This window comes from Zea mays, chromosome 5, assembly GCF_902167145.1.
Source record: "Zea mays cultivar B73 chromosome 5, Zm-B73-REFERENCE-NAM-5.0, whole genome shotgun sequence".
NCBI lineage: Eukaryota > Viridiplantae > Streptophyta > Magnoliopsida > Poales > Poaceae > Zea > Zea mays.
In genome coordinates, this window is record NC_050100.1 from 218136697 (window position 1) to 218159711 (window position 23015).

The 23015-nt window shown below is 41.9% G+C and overlaps 1 protein-coding gene, 2 long non-coding RNA genes and 1 pseudogene across 4 annotated transcripts; all 4 read left to right on the plus strand.

Annotated features, from left to right (window-relative positions):
• Positions 1-3150: 3150 nt before the first annotated feature.
• LOC103627775 (uncharacterized) lies at positions 3151-4705 on the plus strand. The gene is made up of 4 exons (XR_553824.2): positions 3151-3364; positions 3453-3652; positions 4191-4243; positions 4645-4705. It is a non-coding gene; the product is annotated as an uncharacterized lncRNA (long non-coding RNA).
• Positions 4706-6503: 1798 nt separating this feature from the next.
• On the plus strand, positions 6504-7002 carry LOC103627776 (uncharacterized). Its single transcript, XR_553826.2, has 3 exons — positions 6504-6563; positions 6634-6813; positions 6910-7002. It is a non-coding gene; the product is annotated as an uncharacterized lncRNA (long non-coding RNA).
• Positions 7003-20961: 13959 nt separating this feature from the next.
• LOC103628873 (uncharacterized) lies at positions 20962-21557 on the plus strand. Its single transcript, NM_001369343.1, has 2 exons — positions 20962-21185; positions 21285-21557. The coding sequence occupies exons 1-2, from the start codon at positions 21099-21101 to the stop codon at positions 21552-21554; spliced, it is 357 nt and encodes a 118-aa protein (NP_001356272.1). The 5' UTR covers positions 20962-21098; the 3' UTR covers positions 21555-21557.
• A 600-nt stretch (positions 21558-22157) lies between these two features.
• LOC103627778 (beta-adaptin pseudogene) lies at positions 22158-22681 on the plus strand (annotated as a pseudogene). Its single transcript, NR_161338.1, has 3 exons — positions 22158-22301; positions 22426-22503; positions 22595-22681. The product of NR_161338.1 is annotated as a beta-adaptin pseudogene (transcript).
• The last annotated feature ends 334 nt before the right edge of the window (positions 22682-23015 follow it).

Here is a 23015-nt window from a genome sequence, read left to right on the forward strand (position 1 = left end):
ATTTTTCCAACTCCTTGCCATTGCTTTCTACTGTTGTTTGTTTATTTTAGTGCAGCAACGGAGCCTATGAAGAAGCCCTATTTTCTGTTGTTGTTTGCCAACTCTAAGCAGATCGCTCGCTGAAGAAGCCCACCCTCCTCTCTATAGAAGGTATGTGTTTAACAGATATGAAATGTTGTTCTGAAAGAGCATGGAACAACAAAGAAAAAGAAAAATAAAAAAATAAAGCACAAAGTCTGAACTTCTGAACTTCTGAAACCTACAGATTATTCTAAAATTTCTATTAAGTCTAAAATTGTGAAATTCGTGTTTAGTCTGAACTTCTATAACTCTGAAAGTCTACAGTCACCTGAACATTGGTTGAAAGTCTGCAGCCACCTAAAAGTCTGTAAATAAAGAAGCACAACTTCATCTTTAGCCGACCACGACGGTGGCGACGATGTCGTTCTCCATCCCGGATGCGGGAGAGATCCCTGCGGCAGTGGGTCAGAGGGGAGGGCTGAGCTCTGCCGCGGTGATGGGAGGGAGTGGTCGAGGTGCTCGAAGCTCTCACTGACAGTAGTGGGGGAGAGGAGGATACAAGTTTACTGTGGCTAGGGGAGGAGAGCGGGAGAGGAGAGCCTATACAATAGAATTCGTAGCGACGCATGGGCACCTAACTTTTTTATATAATAGTGTTGATCGACCTTTGGTTTGGCTGCTACACTTTGCATTCAGGCTAACAAGGCAGAGAATAAGATTTCATGGCACATGTCTCGGAAAGAGGCATATCCCGCTGCCTTGTTCAGACAATACATAAACTATAGATGCCATGCAGAAGCCACCAACTTGCTGGTGGAGTATCTAGAGTTGTTCGCATTGACTATTTGATCATGTTTGTTTTTGCGCTTATCCTTATAATAGGTGAGGACATTATTTAGAGTACTTGTCTTTTTCTGCAAAGTAGTAGCCATTGGTCAACAAAATATTACCTTTGCCAAAGATTAGGAGATGCAACTGCATGTTGGTCACTTCTCTATTTTTCCTTGAAAACCTGAAAGTTAAATTTACTTAGAAACTAGATGAAACACATGTTGTTATTTATCCTCAAGTAGATTAATTACCACTAAGATAACTAAACACCATATAGGTATTCACCAAACAGTCATTGTAAGTCGATAACTCTGAAGTCCAAAATAAGGCATGTTGTAGCAAGCAATCATTCAACTGTTTTACTGATATTAGTTCAGTTCTCACTAGCTGATCGGTAGAGGTTTGATCTATGGTGTAAATAGTTATTTTTTCTTGTTTACTCGCGTAGTCGTGATCTTGTTTTATGCAATCATATGTACTTACCATTTTGCATCGTTTGAGGTGCAGATCAGTGGAGTGCACTCAAAACTTATAATTTTTTCCCCAAGAAGATTCTTTATTTGTTTTAACAAACTAGATTCATCCATGTTGTTTTAAGATTCATCCATGTTGTTTGCATACTGAATATTACTTCTAAAGAAACATATTACATCCATATTTTTTGTTTTGGGCTATTACACAAGAGACCGTTTTCACTGCACTGTTCTATCCAGATTTTTATCGACTACAATTTTGTACTAACCAACTATACCTACAGAAACAAGACCTGCCTACAGTGACGAACTTGCTTAATATAAAACACACGAGCCCTCCTCATCCACCACCGATGGCGGATGGATGGCATATATGATTCTCTAGGCACCTGTTATGTACTAATTGAATTTTAATTTCAGTATACACTGTGTAATGGTCAAAGGAGAAAACTTGATGAATGGAGAATGTACAAAGATCAAAGTATGGCTAAATGACCTTGCTGGAAGTGAATGGTCAGCAAAGACATATACACAGGGAGAAAGGTTGAAACGAGCACAGAACGTAAACAATTCACTTTCTACACTTGGTGATGTCATATGCACTCTTGTAACGAAGACTTCACATATACCCTTTAGGTATTTAATTTTGAGTCCTTTATTTAAGTTTTATTAGTCTTGTAACTCAATTTTGACCACTTGTAGGTCGTTGCTATTTTAAATTATAGGAATTCAAAGCTAATACAATTGCTAAAAGACTCACTAAGTATGTAGTCTTTTGTTTATAGAATGCTATAATCTTATACATTACTTATATAATTCAATGTTTAAACAATACAGATGGAGATTCCAAAACTTTGATGTTTGTTCAAATCAGTCCTAACGAGAACGACGCGGGTGAAACTCTTTGTTCATTGAACTTCACGAGCAGAGTACGGAGCATAGAGCTTCGATAGGCTAAAAAACAAGTCGATGTTGGAGAATTGTCAAGATACAAGCTCATGGTATATTATAGCATTATGCCGATATATGTATGTGCAAATATAATGCAAATTTTGAAGTTTACTAAAACATAACTATCTAATGGTTCTGCTAGGTTGGGAGAGCCAAGCAGGATAGCAAGAATAAAAATGCTCATAATAAGAGTATGGGAGAAAGGATACAAGCACTCGAAGTGAAGAATAAGGCCAAAGACATGCTCACTCTGAATCTCCAAGAGAAAGCAAACCCAACCCAATATCTTGTCATGGAACTAAACCCAATAGATACACAATCAGGATTTAACATTAGGCTATCCATCATTATATATGCAATCAGGACCTACCAACAACTATGTGTGGTACACATAATAGAAGGTGTTGTTGTCTTAGAATCGGTACACATGAATTTTTTGTCCTACATGCAGCCTGGTGATCGGGAGTTGACCGGATGAATGAACCACAACTATCTTTACATTAATGGTGGCTGTCATGTTTGGTGCTTCTCCAGTTGCAGAGAAATGTTTGGTCCTCCGGTTACAGTGAAGTGGTTTATCTGTACTCCTATTAAGAACGTAAGGAGCGCGTCCACAACCCCTCGTGCCCCCGCCTCTGCCCCCGCCTTGCCTTTCTTCTGCCCCGCCTTCCCCGTCACGCAGCTCTCGATCCCACAGCACCCGCCCCGGTCGTGCGTTCCCCGCGACCCTTGCCTCTGCCCCCGCCTGCCCCTGCCACCCCTTCGATTCTCTCCCGAGTTGCTTCTCTCCCGAGTCTCGTCCTTCCCCGTTCAACACCTCCTCCCAAAACCCTAACCGCTCGACCTCCCAAGATGGCATCACCCCCACCCCCGCAGTCGTAGTTGCCACTGCATTCGAATCACAGCCGCCACGGATCCAGTGGCCCGACGTGGAAGGCAGAACTCCCAGACCTTTTCTCTCCACCCTAAGCTTCTGCACGCGCGCACCGCCCCTCACCGTCGGCCTCTTCTCCTCTTCGTCCGCCACAGGATCTCGCCTCGCCGAGGCCATGTACCGTGCCGCCGGGGACCACATCCGCTCCCTCAAGGTTTCGCCCTCTGGATTTCACTGTGTTGGAGATCCATTCATCACAACTTGACTCGATTTATGTCTATTTACTTTTGTTGCTCGTGTAGGTGAATAGACAAAAATACGGGTGAGACAAATTTTCCTGGTGTTGTACGAGGAGAGGGCAGCCAACGGCCACCGGGAGTTGGGTCCTAGGAGCCACCGACTTCAGCCGCCTGCTCAATGACGGCGAGGGCGGTGCCTACCTGACAAGCCCGCACGTCGGCATGGTAGTTGCCATCAAGAAACTCAATCCCAATGACATAAGGTATGGTCGTATGGATCAGTGGTTTCTTGGCTCAGTTGTGTTAGTACCATCTTGACATTGTTGATCACAGATTAGTCGGGATTTTTACAGTGTTAAATTTTTTTAGATGACTCGATGTATCCTATTCAGCTATATGGATCGATTATGTGTTTCTGTCCTATTCTTAAATTGCTAACAATTAGGCTTATTGATTTTATATTTCCAGTGGCTAATTACTGATAAGATGCCCATGGGAGACATGTTACAGTAATACAGTCTTCGTATGGCTTATGGTTATGCTGTGTTGTGTGGTATAGAACATACCTTTTTCTTTGTTATGAAGAAGAATAATGTTTTGCTCGGCAAGCCCCTTAACTGTGAAGGTTACGAATATTGTGAGATGTTGCTGTCTAGGAGATCAATTTGTCATGCTTCATTTTTAGATCGAGCAATCTCATTTCTGGGAGGATGATTGTACAACTATTGGCATGCTTGCACTTGTTTAGCTGCCTCTTTCTGTTCCTTCATACTAATGTTGCTTTTGAACTTATCTTTGCAGGTTCGAATGCTCCATTCCTTAGACAATGCCAACGTCCTGAAATTTTACTCCTGGTAAGGTTCTTGGGTGTTTGAGTTCTATGGATTCAGCTTGGCTGATTTTGCAGTGTGACAACGATACTAATTCGCTAATGGCTTTGTGAAGGCGAATGGTACCATGTGATCTGCTAACGCCACACACACCAAAATGTGCACTCCTTTGTGTATAGACATTCCAGTTCTTTACTTGTAATTGATAATTGAAGTATACTCCAATTCCAATCACTCTATAATTGATAATTGCAGTATACTCCAATTCCAATCACTATTTTTTATTGTTTAATAAATCATCATTCAATATGAGCAAGGAGGCTAAACGACATACTAGCCCAAATAATGTGTGATTTAATTATTCATCCAACAACACACCACTAGCACTTCCAGTCCTTTCATACAAGATGTTGTTTATTTTGTAGGTGGTCCTTTTGTGCTTTCCCTTGCACACAAACACAAAGTGAACTTTCTTCTGTGATCAGGTAACATATCAGTCTTTTACTTCAACCGGTATGTTCACAATGAGCTTTTTAGAATAGTTTGTAAAAATATATTCGCATGTCCATTTTTCATTGGATGTTGGTCTCTCCCAGATAGCCCAAATAGATCTGGTCAACGAACAAACAGAAATCACAATGCAATGCAACTTAACTGTATGGCCCTTGAAAAGATATAAAGGTCTTTTTCTATAAGATCTTAGAAAGAAGCATTTATAATCCAACTCAGCTCACAAAAATGTGGGGACGTAATGTATTGAAGCCAATTAGAAGAATGATATTATATATAAGATAATAAAGAGGATCATTGTGGTCAACATGCACAACACAAAATAAATATAGAAAGGTAATATAAACTGATCCACTTAGGGAGCATATTGCACCTTTGTTCAGTCAGATCAAAGGCTCTAAGAAGATGCATAAGTGTTAAGTTATGCTTAAAAGGGATGAGGGAACCCAACTGCAAAATCTGTACTTAGCATTTCACAGGGAAAAACATACTGCTAATATAAATTATATATTAAAAAATCAGTCACCTTATCATCTTCATCTTTTTCCAAGAAGGTATTCATAACAATAACCATTGGTGGCCACACTATCTCACGATCAGTGCTTTCTTGCAGTCCCTTCCATTTCCCAAATTGTTCACCCGCTGGTAACACTGAAGTTCCCCTGCGAGAAAGCTCCTCTTCCAGCAATGCAGCCAATTCCCTGTGAAGTTTAACCCTTGTAGAACCCTTTGTTCTAGCATGAGTCACTAAAGGTTGCAGCCCTTTGTACCAGTCAATCGCCCCAGGTCCATTTTTGCATGCCGGGCAATGCCATTGCCGAGTTTGTCCATTAATTTGTTCCAAACTCAATGTATTCAATACTTCAAAGAACTCTTTGAACCACTTGTTTGTTTTTCGAGTCTCAAAACTTTTCTCACTTGCGTCAGAATCATAGTCATCACTGATATCATCACTCAAATCATCATCATCATCATCATCTGATGTATTGTTGCCATCAACATTCTCCACCTCAGGGACAGAACCAGATGGAGGAGCATCATCCTTCTTGACTTCAGATCCAGATGGGCGAGGCCTGGATTGCCACTGCCAACCATTTGCTAGAGGTGGAGTCAGAACAGGGCGCGATGTTTGTGATGGTGGTCTAGGATTGCCTCTGGTAGCAGCACCATGATCTGGAGCTTGAGCCCAGCTGGTTCCAGAAGGGTGCGAGGAACCACTGCCACCCCATGCTGGCCTTGCTGTGTTAGGTGTCACATTTGTGGAACTCCATGGTGCCCACTTTCTCCCCTCGGCTTGCCCGGGTTTCTTCAACTTCTTCCCCATGGTTTCCCAGCCACTATCTGTATGCAGGGTACCATTATGCAGGGTCAGATAAATTAATATCAGCATGTATCTGTTAGTAATGGCAATGAACATCATACTCCACTATGAAACACAATGATGCTAATTACTTTTTACCTATTCAACATAGTAATTTCATAATTATCAAAGTTCTCTCAGTAGCTAATATATTGACCAAAAGCTAGCTGCAGATCTAATTGTCAAGAGATACATGCAAGTCATCATAGAACCAATACCCGTTAAGATAACCATTGGTGGCCACCGTGCTAATTTATGTGTGTTCTATATATTTGATACCCTTGTTTCTTTTGTTTGATAGAGCTATATCTGTTTAACTGGATGAGCGCATATAAAAGGACTACCGATTGTCTACCCTCTTTCAGTGTTGTTTATGTGCTCATGTTTTGTAGGGCACTCTTCTTGTTATGGATCGGATAGGATACAATTCTGGTCGCACACCATTCACAGACATCTCAAACACCATCATTACAGGTATAAAGCTTATTACATGCGTGTCGAAACGTATTAAGTACGAACACTAATCCACAAAGTTGCATTGTAGGTAATCAAAATGAATCGAACTCGCTTGGACCAATTGTCGATGCTAAGGAACGTAAGAGGCAAAGGGATAGGGAAAGATATGCTGCGATGACTGTTGAAGAAAAGAATGAGAAAAATAGGAAGCGTCGTGAAGCACGTCAACGAAATAAAGGACTATCGATAGAGCCACTATCATCTAGAGGTGATGAAAAGTTAATTTTTTAATTGTTATACCTACATGTGTGTACTATACAAAGTTGATGTGTTACCTTTTGTAAATGGGTGATATATGAAGAAGACGTTAATACGGACCAGGCATGTGAGGTGGTTAGCTTTCCAGATGACTGTAGCACCATTGATTTCACAAATTTGTCAACACAAGATATTGCAGGTATAAGAATCATAATTTTTGTCACATTTGCACTATCTATTATGTTAACTCTTTACTTATGCTAAAATGCTAAATGTAGGTGGAGACGAACAAGTAAATCTGGATGCATATGATGATAGCGATTGGTTGCATAGGAATGAGACATTCCAGGCAAACAACATTGTCACAAGTAGAGACCTTTTGACACCAGGTACATGATTGTTCGCTTGGCTAAATATGCAAAAAACAGCATGTTTCAAATCGTTAAACGTAGACATGCCTTATTCCAGGTTGTGTGCATGAAACTGTTGATAACATACCTAAGCATACTATGAAAAGGGCCGCCTACTTTAGTGAGCGGTACAAAAACATGACTCCCGTCGAGAGGGAGTCTAGACGTGTACGCCTTAGGTTGTATAATAAGACACCAAGACGGAAAGATGCTAACAAAGAGGGCAGCAGAAAACGTAGAGCACTGCAGGGTGACACTTTGAATCAGGAGTCCATCGCCATGGAGGACCCATTATATACCCCTGAGGTTGTACGTCCTACAACATATGGAATTGAACCATATGGATCCTCAGTTACCACTTGTGACTGGGTTATCCCTGAATTCGTCATGACATCTTTCCTGCCAACTTCAACACAGACTAAGGATGTTGGTTCACTCGATATGTCTACTGAGCCACTAAGACATAGACATCATGTGCTATCTGAGACAAGACCAGCTACCTTAGGCCATCGAAACCAACAATTTGAAGACGACATTGCAAGGAACGTGGCTACAGTGACCGAGGATATTTGTGACGCTATGGAAGAAGAAGATTGGACACATCCCCATCCGAATGCAGAGCTCCACAACAATGGTAATTACTACCAATTTTAAATGAATATTGCACGACAACGATAGCATGTAGTCCGACTAAACGTGTTAGTGCAGGCATGGTTGAACAAGGAGTGGACCATACACATACGAAGCCAAAGTTCATTTCCAATGGTACTTGTTAAAAATCTTTCTTCACATTACATTTCCCCCCACCCTAGATGCCCTTGTCTTTTACGTGGCTCATATTTTCACGATTCAGGTGATGATGATGAGGGTGTCATATTCGAAGAGGATGAGGATGATGATGAGAACGATGGATACCTATTCGCTGGGCAATGTGCGTACCTCATTTTTTTTATTATGATACCACGACTTATATAACTACACGTGTCTTAATCGTTGTTTTTCTAAAAAAATATTAGATGATGAGATCGACGAGGACATCGAGATCGATGGTACTCAAGATGAATCTACTGCCACTGATTTGCCTGACCCGTATGACAAAGTGTACAGTAACGTGCCTGAAGAAACACATATGCTGAAGTCAGTTCCCAACTGCGGTTATTGCACTGCGAAGAAGTTTGAGTATGAGCCACCTGGGTTTTGTTGTCGTGGTGGGAAGGTTGAGCTAGCCCCACTGGAGACCCATCCCCAGCTCCGGAGGTTGTGGGATAGTACAGACTCTGATGCTAGACACTTTCGTGATAACATTAGGTTTTTTAATGGCCATTTCTCTTTCACTTCACTGTATTGTTGCCTCGATAGTATGACAACTAATGTGAGAGATTCTGGTATATACACGTTCCGGGCACAAGGCATGATGTACCACAATATCAAGTCATTTGGTAGGGAAGGTGGGGCGGAGCATAAACACCTTGAGCTTTACTTTTACGATGATGATCCCAATCTCGAGCATCGGTACCGTAAGTGCCGCGAAGAATGTCAACAGAAAGACAAAGATGTTATTAAACAATTAATTGGCATACTCCGTGAAAACCCGTACTCTGAGCACCTTAGGAGCATGGGCCATGTTGAGAACCTTGATGACTATCGTATCACATTGAACCTTGACCAAACGTTGAACCAGAAGACATATAACACGCCTCTCACTTCAGAGGTCGCTGCTGTCTGGATCGAGGGGAGCGAACGGCGAGGCCAGTTTAGCAAGAGCGTTATGCTACATGGGAAGGATAGGTCAAGCCACGGCATCCGCTCATACCATGGATGCTACGATGCACTATCGTATCCACTGTTCTTCCCTAGAGGTGAACTTGGATGGCATACAAACATACCAAAGGTCGGTGTATCCATGGGCGAAGTGGATGCATACCGTGCGACACATAGGGCAAGTAATGCAAACGATGAAGATGCTGGTTAGTTGTTTCTTTGATATTTCTTACATAACACATTGTTAACTATCCTTTCGGCATCACAAAATAATCAATCCTTACGTATGCAGAATCTCCTAATCATCTATGTGTGTCCGTACGTGACTATTACTGCTACAAATTCCAGATTCGTCCAGGGATATTCAATCCAATACTTCATGGTAAGCGGCTTTTCCAGCAGTTCGCAGTCGACACGTACGTCAAGATTGAGAGCTCCCGTTTAGATTTCATACGTAAGAACCAGGACCGGTTACGAGCTGACCTGTACCAGGGCTTGGTTGATAGTATGTTCGATGGAGACATAAGAGCAGAAAAGGTTGGGAAGCGAACTGTGCTGTCACCGTCGTTTATTGGCGGTCCTCGTGACATGAGACGTCGGTATATGGATGCTATGGCTCTGGTGTGGAAGTTTGGGAAACCAGACATCTTTCTTACAATGACATGTAACCCCAACTGGGATGAGATAAGGACGGAGCTTCTCCCTGGGCAGACACCGCAAGATCGTTCGGATCTTGTAGTGCGTGTCTTTCACGCGAAGCTACAAGAGTTAAAGCATAGGCTGACTAAACATGATATTCTCGGTAAGGTCCGGGCCTACGTCTATGTCGTGGAGTTTCAGAAGCGAGGTTTGCCCCATGCCCATTTTCTACTAATCATGCAGAGGAAGTACAAGCTCACGTGCCCTGAGCAGTATGACCTTTTGATCTCAGCCGAGATCCCAGACAAAAAGTATCCTGAACTACGAAAGATGGTTATCAAGCATATGATGCATGGCCCGTGCGGGTCGCTAAATCCTATCTGCCCATGCACTAAGGGTCGTGCATCATGCAAGAATCATTACCCCCGGCCTTTCTGTGACACAACTTTGCAAGGGAAGGATTCATATCCTGTTTACAGACGTCGTGACGATGGGCGTAAGGAAAAGGTTCGAGGGTTCGAATTGGACAATAGATGGGTTGTCCCTTACAACCCTTACCTCCTTCGGCTCTTCAACTGTCACATCAATGTTGAGGCGTGCGGGAGCATCAAGGCTGTTAAATACATGTTCAAGTACATATACAAAGGCCATGATCGTGCGTCTGTTGTTATGAGAGATGCGAGCAAGGCAGATGATGATGTAGATGAGATCAAGCAGTACAGAGATGCAAGGTGGGTGACCCCTCCAGAGGCCTTATGGAGGATATACGGCTTTGAGCTTAGTCAGAACTCTCCACCTGTGATGCAGTTGCAGCTCCATCTTCCAAACATGCACATGGTGGCGTTTCACGAGCGCCAAATGGTCGAGCGAGTCGTCAACCGTCCAGGTGCTGATAGGTCAATGCTCACAGCATATTTTGAGGCAAATAGGCTACACGAGGAGGCTTAGGGCATCCTGTATCGTGACTTCCCTGAGTGGTACACTTGGCAGAGTGGTAAGGGCAAAGTATGGCAACGGAGGAAACGAGATACGAGTGGACAAGTCGGTAGAATAATCTCTGCTCATCCGGCCGAGGGGGAGCGCTACTACCTCCGTGTTCTCCTAAACCACGTGACTGGCGCCACCTCCTATGTGGATCTAAGGACAATGGATGGTGTCACGCTACCGACTTTTCGTGAGGCTGCAGAGAGAAGGGGACTGCTTGAGTCGGACAACACACTGGATGACTGTCTCACTGAACGTGCTCTTTTCCAGATGCCATCGGCGCTGCGACGACTTTTTGCCACAATATTGGTGTACTGTGAGCCAAGTGACGTGGCGGTACTCTAGCAGAAACACCTAGATGCTATGTCAGAGGACTATCAACACAGGAGTCAGAGTAAAACTCATGTTGAGCAGATGGTATTGATTGACATTAGGAACATGCTGCAATCAATGGGAAAGGACATAAAGACATTCCTTCTTCCTCCTATCATCGACACGTATGACGATGCTATTGGTACTGCTAGGGAGGTTTACGAGGAGGAAAGTATCGAAGCGGCAGTGGGAGATGTGGCTCTCAAAGACTCTCTTAACGAGGAACAGAGGGTCGCCTATGATAAGATTCTATCTGCCGTTGACACTGATCAACACGGATTGTTCTTTGTGGATGGACCTGGTGGCACCGGGAAGACTTATCTATACAGAGTGCTGCTCGCGACGCTACGCAGCCAGGGCAAAATTGCAGTGGCAACAGCTACATCTGGCGTTGCGGCTTCCATAATGCCTGGAGGAAGAACCGCCCATTCACGCTTCAAGATACCTCTCACTATTGACGATGGCGGTGTATGTAGCTTCACGAAGCAGAGTGGAACCGCAGAGTTGCTACGGAAAGCATCTCTCATTATCTGGGACGAGGCTTCTATGACCAAGAGACAAGTCGTGGAGGCACTGGACAATAGCATGCGCGATATAATTGTCACACCCGGTTTTGGAAGGTAAACCGAATGCGAACCATGTACGTGCCAGGATCAGAAATTCACGTACACGGCGATTACATAAATGACTCATCATAGCACAATGCTTCGAATAACAATAAAGAGTAAGTAATAATATAAAGACTAAAGTCATTTACATAATATAATCAAAGTACACAGAATAGAAACGTAGCCAACGTAAATAAACCCACCACAGGCAGCTGACTGGGGGTGGTCGCTAGCCTAATCCTCGAACTCGTCGAAGTCCTAGAACTCCTGGAGATCCGCCTCGACGCCTTCTTCTTTACTTGAGCATAGATTGCACCAAAGGCAACCTGGTGTTTTGTGAAAGCAAGGGTGAGTACACATCAACGTACTCAGCAAATGTCCCGTTTGGCTGAGGTGGACTAGCTTTATGTGGGGTTTAGCTCAAGCAGTTGCTTTTAGTTGGTCAGATATTTATTATTAGTGGAAGCCAAGTTTTATAATATAATCAACCCGTGAATCATTTCCTCATCGAGGAAAAACATTATCATCGTCGAGCCAAAACCATAAATAAAATCATTGTATCTCGAACCATCTGTATCTCTAATCAAAGAGGATCCCAAGGCCGCTCATAACCGTGAGCACGGCTGATATATCAGTTTCATTACCCTCTGCAGAGGTCGCACACTTTACCCATGAGCCGTGATTCCCGTTTTGCCCGAGGATCATGACTCCCCATTGATCACTTCCTAGGTGGTCCGGCAGGGTATCACTACGTAGCCTTTACAAAGATTCCCTAGAGGTCATAGCCGCCCGTTAGGTTTCTCCAGTTTGATAAACACAGTACCTCTCCCCGCAGGAGGGTGACAAACAAAAGCAAAACGAAAGAACCTCAGCACTCAGCCTCGGCAGAGCAAGCACTGTGCCTGGACCCCATTGACGGCACGACGGCGAAGCAACTACACCTCTAGTTCCTCTAATTAATTAGCTAAGGGCGCCCCATTTCACCCTCATGGTTGCACTGTTATCCCGGGTGGTCTCTCAACGAACAGGTCCTTACGGAGAGGTACTCGGGAAACAGCCCGAGTCCCCTTAAATGCCACAAAAATATCATCATATCCAGAATAAAATCATAGTATCATCATTGTATCTCATCATGTTCATTGATTAAAGTAAAGCGCTAGCATGTAGCTAACCATAGTAACCCAAAAGGTAAAACAAGGACAAGGTAAATAGAAAACTAGTAAATCCTTAGGTTGTTCATAGTATGCGAGACAGTGTATTATAAAGTAAATGGGACATAATGGGTCAGAGGACACTTGCCTTCACCAAACATATGCGCAGGGTCTTCGATCTCGTAGAACTCGAAGAGCTAGATCACTTGGTCGCCGAAGTTTGACCGTCGATTCCTCGAAGCTCAGAAACGGATCGCAATCTATTCGCGACGCAAAGCGAAGACAAACAAGCACAAGCAAACAAACATATATATGCATAAGAACATTACACCATTCAAAGATAAACATAATAAAATACGCAAAACGAAATAGAGCGTGTTACTACGGTCACACGAGGAAAATGAAGCGCGACAGTCGAAGTTACAGTCGAGAAGTTATCGCGTTTACGTTGAACAGGTATAACTATAACCTTTAATTTGACATTATCAAATATAAATAATAAAATAATTCTCCATTATTTACAAACGAGAGAAGAGAAGAGGGTAAAGGAGAGGGCAACACCTGAATTTGGTGGACATCGGAAAAGAAATTTTATACGCCAAATTCAGGGTGTTACAAATCTAACCCCCTTAACAGAATCTCGCCCTCGAGATTCAAGAAGAGGCTAGCAAGAAAATGAGATTGGTTTATTGTTTTTTTTTGTAGATTCTTCTAACATGGCTTTGACTCCGCCGGCTTGACTTGTGGGTTGGTTGCTTTGACCTTCAGATGCTTGAGACGGTTGATGCAATTCATGAAGATCTCTTTGACCTGTGGGTTGGACCCACACACGCTTTTGTTGCGCCACTCTGATCTTGTTGGTTGGCGTGGATCGCATTGTCTTCATTGGGGTTAGCGGCTAACCCCCTTAACAGGAGCGTTGATACACACTTGATGAAGATGTTACCGACTCTGATCTTGACTGATTTGAAGGGGTTGGAGGATGCCGACCGGACAGGTGCAAGAGGAAAGGGTAGCGAGAAAAGGTAAGTATAGACGGATTAGAGAGAGAGTAGGGGGAGAACCCAACTAATTAACTATATGGCACTTACCTGGTAAACTGATGTCATTGTGGACAAGGGGCCACAACACACCAACACTCATCACAAAGAAGCAAATCAGTCATAACACAAAGACAAACAGCACAAGCATACAACAACAAACATCTCGTTGCTACATGTTAATGCTAACTAGATGGTGGTCTTCTCTAAAAAGGGAATAACTAATCTCTAAGGTTGTCGAAGGACGAGGAGAAGAACAAGACGTGTAGGATAGGGACACGAGCACAATTAAGGATGGAGCTTAAGCAAGGATTGTAATCGACAAGGGAGAAAATGCAACCAAGGGTAGGGTAGGTAAACACCATTCTCAAATAGAGATGGGAAAGATGATAATTCAAAGGTAGGCATAAGATAAGCATCATGGGAAGATCTAGTGACCACAAAGGTAGAGGATGTAACAGGCAAAAGCACACCAAAAGATCGAGTTAAGACAAGACTTTCAACACGACAGAGGAATAGGGAACGAACAAGAGCGGGGAAGGGTAAGACAACACTTTTGAACTGAAATGGGAGAGGAAGCTTTAAAATGTGGGTACATGGTAAGCCTCGAGGTAAAGATCGAGGGATGACAAGGGTTAAGGGGATAACTGACAACCCCACAACAAAGGATGTACTTTAGACCAAAACTGGCAAGATGTCAAAGAAGGGGGAGCAGTCAATGATGAAATCGATAAGGCATTATCCTCGAACAGTGATGGGAAAGAGGAGGCTTCAAAGGTTAGGTTCAAGGTAAGCAGGAAGGCAAGGGCATAGGTATCACGAGGGTTTTAAAGATAATAACGGACAAGGATGTAGAAGAGGAGGTAAATAGGCATAAGACAAAGGATATGGGTACCATAAAGGATGGAATTGAGACAGGGCCTACAAATGGAAAAGGAAAGGGTACGTCCAAGGGTCAGATAGGTAAGCAGCCACTTTCCAATGGAGTTGGAAGAGAGGAGATTTTTAAGGAGCCAGAATAAAGATGAGTATCAAGGCAAGATCGATGGATGACAAGGAGATGGTGATAGCAAATAAAACACACAACAAAGGATGGAATTAAGACCAAAACTTGTAAGGCAGCAAGGAATGAAAAGAAATCAGGGGAGAGTTAGGTAACTCACAGCCCTCAAGGTGGGTTGAAAGAAAGGGAAGGCTTCTAAATGATAAGTTCAAGGTAAGCGTTTAAGTAGAAGACATAAATATCGCAAGGGTCAAAGGCGATAACGGACAAGGGTATGAGAGAAAAGATGAAGGCATTAAATAGCCTGTGGTATGAGTACGACAAAGAATGGGGTCACGTCTAGGCTTTCACGTGATAAAGAAGAGGATATTGCCAAGGGTAGGATAAGTAAAACACCGCTCCCAAATTGGATAGGAGATTGGAGATTTTAGAGAACAGACATAGTGTAATCACCAAGGTAGGATTGAGAGATGAGAAAGGTAAAGGTAGTACCCAACCGGAGCACAACAAAGGATGGGGTTAAAAACTCGCAAGCGACAAGGAAGAGGATACGACCAAGGGAAAATAGGTAAAATACAACTATACAATTGAGATGGAAGAGAGAAGGTTTTAAAGAACAAGTATAACATAAGCATAAAGGTAAGATATAGAGGTGACAAGGGTAAAGATGATAATCGTGAAAAGCATAAACAAGGATAGAGTTAAGCCAAGACTCACGAAGTAGCAAAATGGGGAAAATAATCAAGGGTAAGATAGGTATGGTTCCAACAGAAGGGTTGAAGTAAAAATTCATTACCAAGGAAGTTACAAGGAAACAACGAGATCACCAAGGATGTGCAAAATAAAATGACCGCTCATGGATCATTAAGAAACAAGGGTGCTCAAGGACATGTAAACTGAAATGTTTTAAATAGACATTGGATATAAAGGTAAGCATATAAAAAGATGATAGTATGTAAGATTTCAAGGAGATGAGCATACCAATACCAAGAGACAAGAAACTCCCGAAAGATAGCGACTTAACAACAGAAAAGGAAAAGGTCTCAAAAGACAGAAAGGTCAAGGACATATAAACTGAACTGTTTAAATAGGCAACAGAGGTACAAGGGTAAGTACTTTAGATCAAAAGATAAGAGTATTAAAAGGTAAGGATACGAGCATGTCAATAACGAAATGGAATAGGGGTCAAATGGTAGCAATTTAATAATGGAAGAGGAAAGAGTCCCAAAAGACAAGAAGGTTATTGTCAGGGGCATCTACAAAGATGTCGCAAGCACAAGAGTGAGATAAGATCTAATAGATTGAGAGAAGTATAGACCATACTAGAATAAAATACTTTTGGCAAGGGGGCATATAGGAGCACAACATAGAATTAGTTGAGGTGACTAATATTTTGAAACAGCATCAAGGATGAGGTGAAGTAATAATCAATAAGTCCTTAAAAACGGTCAATGCTACTCTAGGCTAGTGGTCCTACAGTCAGCACGGCTTTGATACCACTTATGTCACACCCGGTTTTGGAAGGTAAACCGAATGCGAACCATGTACGTGCCAGGATCAGAAATTCACGTACACGGCGATTACATAAATGACTCATCATAGCACAATGCTTCGAATAACAATAAAGAGTAAGTAATAATATAAAGACTAAAGTCATTTACATAATATAATCAAAGTACACAGAATAGAAACGTAGCCAACGTAAATAAACCCACCACAGGCAGCTGACTGGGGGTGGTCGCTAGCCTAATCCTCGAACTCGTCGAAGTCCTAGAACTCCTGGAGATCCGCCTCGACGCCTTCTTCTTTACTTGAGCATAGATTGCACCAAAGGCAACCTGGTGTTTTGTGAAAGCAAGGGTGAGTACACATCAACGTACTCAGCAAATGTCCCGTTTGGCTGAGGTGGACTAGCTTTATGTGGGGTTTAGCTCAAGCAGTTGCTTTTAGTTGGTCAGATATTTATTATTAGTGGAAGCCAAGTTTTATAATATAATCAACTCGTGAATCATTTCCTCATCGAGGAAAAACATTATCATCGTCGAGCCAAAACCATAAATAAAATCATTGTATCTCGAACCATCTGTATCTCTAATCAAAGAGGTTCCCAAGGCCGCTCATAACCGTGAGCACGGCTGATATATCAGTTTCATTACCCTCTGCAGAGGTCACACACTTTACCCATGAGCCGTGATTCCCGTTTTGCCCGAGGATCATGACTCCCCATTGATCACTTCCTAGGTGGTCCGGCAGGGTATCACTACGTAGCCTTTACAAAGATTCCCTAGAGGTCATAGCCGCCCGTTAGGTTTCTCCAGTTTGATAAACACAGTACCTCTCCCCGCAGGAGGGTGACAAACAAAAGCAAAACGAAAGAACCTCGGCACTCAGCCTCGGCAGAGCAAGCACTGTGCCTGGACCCCATTGACGGCACGACGGCGAAGCAACTACACCTCTAGTTCCTCTAATTAATTAGCTAAGGGCGCCCCATTTCACCCTCATGGTTGCACTGTTATCCCGGGTGGTCTCTCAACGAACAGGTCCTTACGGAGAGGTACTCGGGAAACAGCCCGAGTCCCCTTAAATGCCACAAAAATATCATCATATCCAGAATAAAATCATAGTATCATCATTGTATCTCATCATGTTCATTGATTAAAGTAAAGCGCTAGCATGTAGCTAACCATAGTAACCCAAAAGGTAAAACAAGGACAAGGTAAATAGAAAACTAGTAAATCCTTAGGTTGTTCATAGTATGCGGGACAGTGTATTATAAAGTAAATGGGACATAATGGGTCAGAGGACACTTGCCTTCACCAAACATATGCGCAGGGTCTTCGATCTCGTAGAACTCGAAGAGCTAGATCACTTGGTCGCCGAAGTTTGACCGTCGATTCCTCGAAGCTCAGAAACGGATCGCAATCTATTCGCGACGCAAAGCGAAGACAAACAAGCACAAGCAAACAAACATATATATGCATAAGAACATTACACCATTCAAAGATAAACATAATAAAATACGCAAAACGAAATAGAGCGTGTTACTACGGTCACACGAGGAAAATGAAGCGCGACAGTCGAAGTTACAGTCGAGAAGTTATCGCGTTTACGTTGAACAGGTATAACTATAACCTTTAATTTGACATTATCAAATATAAATAATAAAATAATTCTCCATTATTTACAAACGAGAGAAGAGAAGAGGGTAAAGGAGAGGGCAACACCTGAATTTGGTGGACATCGGAAAAGAAATTTTATACGCCAAATTCAGGGTGTTACAATAATGGGTCGGCCCGAACTACCATTCGGTGGTAAAACCATTGTCTTCGGTGGGGATTTCAGACAAGTCTTGCATGTTGTTCGTAAAGGGTCAAGGGCTCAAGTGGTCGCTTCTTCGCTACGGATGTCTTACCTATGGGAGTCTATGTCCCACTTAAAGCTTGTTAGCAATATGAGGGCAAAAAACGACCCTTGGTTTGCGGAGTATTTGTTGCGCGTAGGTGGTGGAACTGAGGTCACAAATAGTGATGGCGACATCCGTCTTCCTGACGAGGTATGCGTGCCTTATAGTGGGAGTGACAATGACCTTGACAATCTAATAGACTTCGTTTTCCCAAATCTCAACGAAAATATGTCAGATTCCACCTACATTACTTCAAGGGCGATACTGTCAACGCGGAACGACTGGGTGGATATGATAAATGCTAAGATGATCGATCGTTTTCAAGGGGAGCATATGGTGTACCATAGTTTCGATAGCGCCATGGATGATCCCCATAACTACTACCCACCTGAGTTCCTAAACACGCTGACACCTAATGGGCTGCCCCGCATGTTTTGAAGCTCAAGATTGGGTGCCCTGTTATATTGCTTCGGAATATAGACCCTGCGAATGGACTTTGCAATGGCACGAGGCTGGTGGTTCGTGGTTTCCAAAGAAATAGCATTGACGCAGAAATTGTACTAGGTCAGTACGCTGGAAAACGGATTTTCCTGCCCCGTATACCTCTGTGTCCCTCCGATGACGAGATGTTCCCTTTCCAGTTCAAAAGAAAGCAGTTTCCTATACGGTTTAGTTTTGCAATGACAGTTAACAAAGCACAGGGTCAGACTATTCCCAATGTTGGCGTGTACTTGCCCGAACCAGTGTTCTCTCATGGCCAACTATATGTTGCTCTATCTAGAGCGACAGCCCGCTCGAACATAAAGATCCTTGCCATCCCAGCCGTCGATGGGAAGAAGAGGCCGAGGAAGGGTGTAAGAAAGAATCCCACACTAGATTGTGGGACATATACCAAGAACATCGTCTATAAGGAGGTTCTAACAAACTAGACACACGGTAAGTCAAATCTCCCATAAAAAAATTTGTCTTTTTTTGTTTTTCCATATACAAGTTGAATTTAAAGTTTATATTTTTTGTGATTAAGGACATCATAACTTATTCTAGAAAAATATGTTAAGAATTTTTTATCATTATTTTATATTTAGTTTTGTACCATTAAAGTTATTATCTTATCTGATCCCTAACCTATCAAAATATTTATAAAAAAATATAATATATTTTTTCTAGGCTAAATTATGTTATTATATCTGATAACCAACAAAATTTGAAAAAAAAACTTGGTTTGTACATAAAGAAATAAAAAAGACAAAAAATTTAAGGGGTAAATTAAACCAACTCAAAAGAGTGTCGGGGTAAAATAAACTAAAAAATACTTTAGGGGGTTATGTGAATATTGTCCATAGGTGAGGGGAGTAATTTGGAATTTTTCCTTTAACAAATAACATGGAGATTGGTAGTCGATTATTTCTGCTACATATCTTGCGAGCCATTTTCTTAATTATTTCCTCATATCCTGTTTGTGTGCAGGGGGGATCAAAATATAATTAAATTTGAGGGTGATCATAATTCTCCAAGACCTCAATCATATTATGATTCAGTTTTTATATTCTTCTACAAATCTTTGCATCCTCCTCTACTGCCTGCAGCACGAGCTTCATATGGGAGCATTTAAAGTTGGTAACATAACCAATGAGGTAAATTAACGGAATACCTGTTGCAAAACTCCTTTTGAATCTGAAACGTATCTTATATGGTTTGTCTTCTAAGGAACCACCTTTGTTTTCCCTCCTAATTCTTGCAGAATTTCTTTGAAATCATCAATGGTCTACGGCCAGCAAACACTGCAGGTTGCAGTTCATCAACCGATGCACCTAACATCCCACATGGTGAGGTCTCAGCTCTTTGAGCTACTTTCTTGTAAATTGTAATGTTATAACAATTGGTTTATACTGATTCTTTTTTACCTTTTTTGTTTCAGATGGCACATCTGTAATTGAATTGTTGTCTGATAGCATGAACCAACTGTCCATTAAAAATGAGAATCAGTTGCTAAGTTTCTTGATATTTTGTCTGTGTCTGATTGTGGCTATACAGATTCCATTAGCTGCAGGATTTTCTTTTAGACACGGGTATCCAACTGTTGATTGTTTTTCGTCATATTGTGTTTGCTGCAAATATAGCACATATGCACAACGGTCATGTATTGGTGGATGTCATTACTGCAGTCAAGGTGTTTGTTTACTCATAGTGTTGCTTATTTATTAGGCCATCCAACCTGAAATGTGTCATGTGCCATCACAACATTGATTTACTCCATGATACATATGGAGTGGTGGAGGGAGATAGTCCTTTTTAATTGATGTTAACTTGATTCTCATGCCACTTTACTGTTTTAGTAATCACTAACTTCTCTACCACATTTCTTGATTGCTAGGCTCTCTGTAGTTTACTAAGTTACTTTTGTTGTGAGCTACTGTGGTAACTGATAACAACCATCATCTTTATATTAGTTATTACTTATTAGGATGTGCAACATCTTGTACTTTTCGGTACATGCAAGTAGACGAGTGAATGGCCTCTCTACTTCAGCGGATTATTTTGCTGCTAGCTTTTGTTTATCACACAGACACAGTTAATGCTTAATCCTCAGAGCTGCATTAAACCAAGTGGTGCTTACCTGGATTTGAGGACCTCTGATGCTTGTTTATCTCAAGTCAGCCTTTTGAGTCTTCATGTTTCGTTGAAGAACATCATTACATGCACTATCCATTTGGCAAATTGATAGCAATTTGTATTTCTTCTCTGTTTCAGGAGTGATGGTCGGTTCCTGTTGGCGGCTATCAGATATTCAGATAGTGTATGTGACACCTGTTTTGCTTCCGGTAGAAGCTACGGCAGACCCACTTGATAAACTTGAGAGGAAAAGGGTCATAGTTTATTCAACAAAGTTACCTGGTCCGATTTCTCTATTCCATAGATGCAGAATGATGGGTGCATACGAGACTGATGATCCTAAAAAAGGGGACAGCCTGTGTATGTATTCTGAAGGCAGGGACGAACCACATGGTGAGGTGAGGTGGAGTTGGTAGGGAGTAGGATTGTGAGCATCATCATTTAATGGAATGTTATCAGTGGGAATCAATAGTTCTTTTTTTTATGGAATATTACAGGAGATGTTAGAGCAGATCACTGATAGTAGCCTTTACCAACACATGGGATCCACATGTCAGAATGGAGGATGTGTGAGAGAGAAAAAAGATGACAGTTGCTGTGGTCCCCTTTATTTGAGGGGAGATGGGAGGTTTTTTGGTGACAAAAAAGAAAAAAAGAGCAATCTGGGAACTGCTGGAGCGTCTCCACCAATATATAACAGTTTTATGAGCATGAAGGATGATATTGCCGAGGTATGCATTGATCGTATCTGTTATGGTGTCTGTTAGGTGTACTGGCTATGAGGTATGCTTATTTATGTTAAACCCATATTCTAACTCCAGAATTATCAAGGGAGTATTGTTGCATTTCACAAGATTAAACGGGTTCCTCTTCAGTGTTTGTAGCTGGAGATCAGGAGAATAACTTTAAACTACACCTTTCTACTTTCAAGAATCTACCCCTGGCTGGTTGCTGTACATTGGTTGCCTTTGTGGAACTCCCATGTGGTTAACTTGTGGTTGCACATCATGAGGCTATGGGTTGCTGAACATTGGTTGCCTTTGTGGAACTCCCATGCTACTATTGATTCTAGCTCATGTTTGATTTTAGCTATAGTTTTGGTTTATTATTTTTATCTATGACCCCATACAATAGAGAAGTACAGAAATTGACAAGAGAAGCATTTTAGGGACTGTTTTAATACCTATACTTGAAATTCAATTGCTAAATCTGTTGGACATGTTTATCTTATGAGAGACTTAAGAGTTCTGTTGGTACTAGGTGACTTCTCTCTGTTCAAGCGTTGACAGAGCTTCTTTGTAGGTGCTCTTGGAATTCAAGGAATATGCCACAGAGGTTAATGTTGATTCTGTGCGGAAAGCTGTTCGTGCGGTTTGGAGATGTGCAATTAAATTGGAGAGAGCTGCTAAAAGGTGCATCAGCGTTTTGCTCGAGCTGATTAAGATAAAAGTTAATTATGTTGTTCAGGAAGCTATAATTGTTATCAAAGACATCTTCAGACGCTACCCTAACACGTGAGTTGCTTCTCAATTAATTTGTTGTATATTTTTGGATTATCAATCTATAACTCCATTTCTGTTCTGCACAAGAAATGGTGTGTTTATATGATAACTGTTTTGTTCTCACTGAATTTTACAGGTATGAGTCTATCATTGCTACGCTTTGTGAAAGTCGCTTTGTGAAAGTCTGGACACTTTAGATGAACCAGAGGCTAAGGTCTTAGTCAATGCACATATCTTAGTAATCTATTGTATTTTTGTTTAGATGCTTAATTTTTTTATTCACTTACGTGTCTTAATTTTTCTAGGCATCCATGATTTGGATAATTGGAGAATATGCTGAAAGAATTGACAATGGCTAAGGATTGTATTATGGTCACACATTTTTGTTTTTTTAGATTGGATATTCCAGCAGTAGTTAATGGATAAGTTAAAGATGTCATCTGGCGTCAGTTTCCTGTCTTTTGTCCATAGAGTTCAGTTTACAAACACAGTAGTGATTTTACCTACAATTGATGCATTCAAAAACGTCTATGATTTTCTTGTTAGATTGAAAGGGTTTCCACCCCTTGAAGGTACGCTGAACCATACATGAGGCTATGGGTCATAGTAACACACTGGTATTGTTTAATCACGAATTTTGCCGTCACCATTGTATTCACCCCGTTCGTCGTCAAGGCGCTGAGCTGTTGGAGGCTCATCAATTTGTGTGCCGTTGCAACGCACGGG

What these genes read in the sequence shown, in the direction of transcription:
- LOC103628873 (NM_001369343.1), top strand. Translation starts at nt 21,099, where the DNA reads ATGATGGGTGCATACGAGACTGATGATCCTAAAAAAGGGGACAGCCTG. An exon ending in GGGACGAACCACATGGTGAG is followed by an intron (nt 21,186 to 21,284) that starts GTGAGGTGGAGT and finishes GGAATATTACAG; the next exon opens with GAGATGTTAGAGCAGATCAC.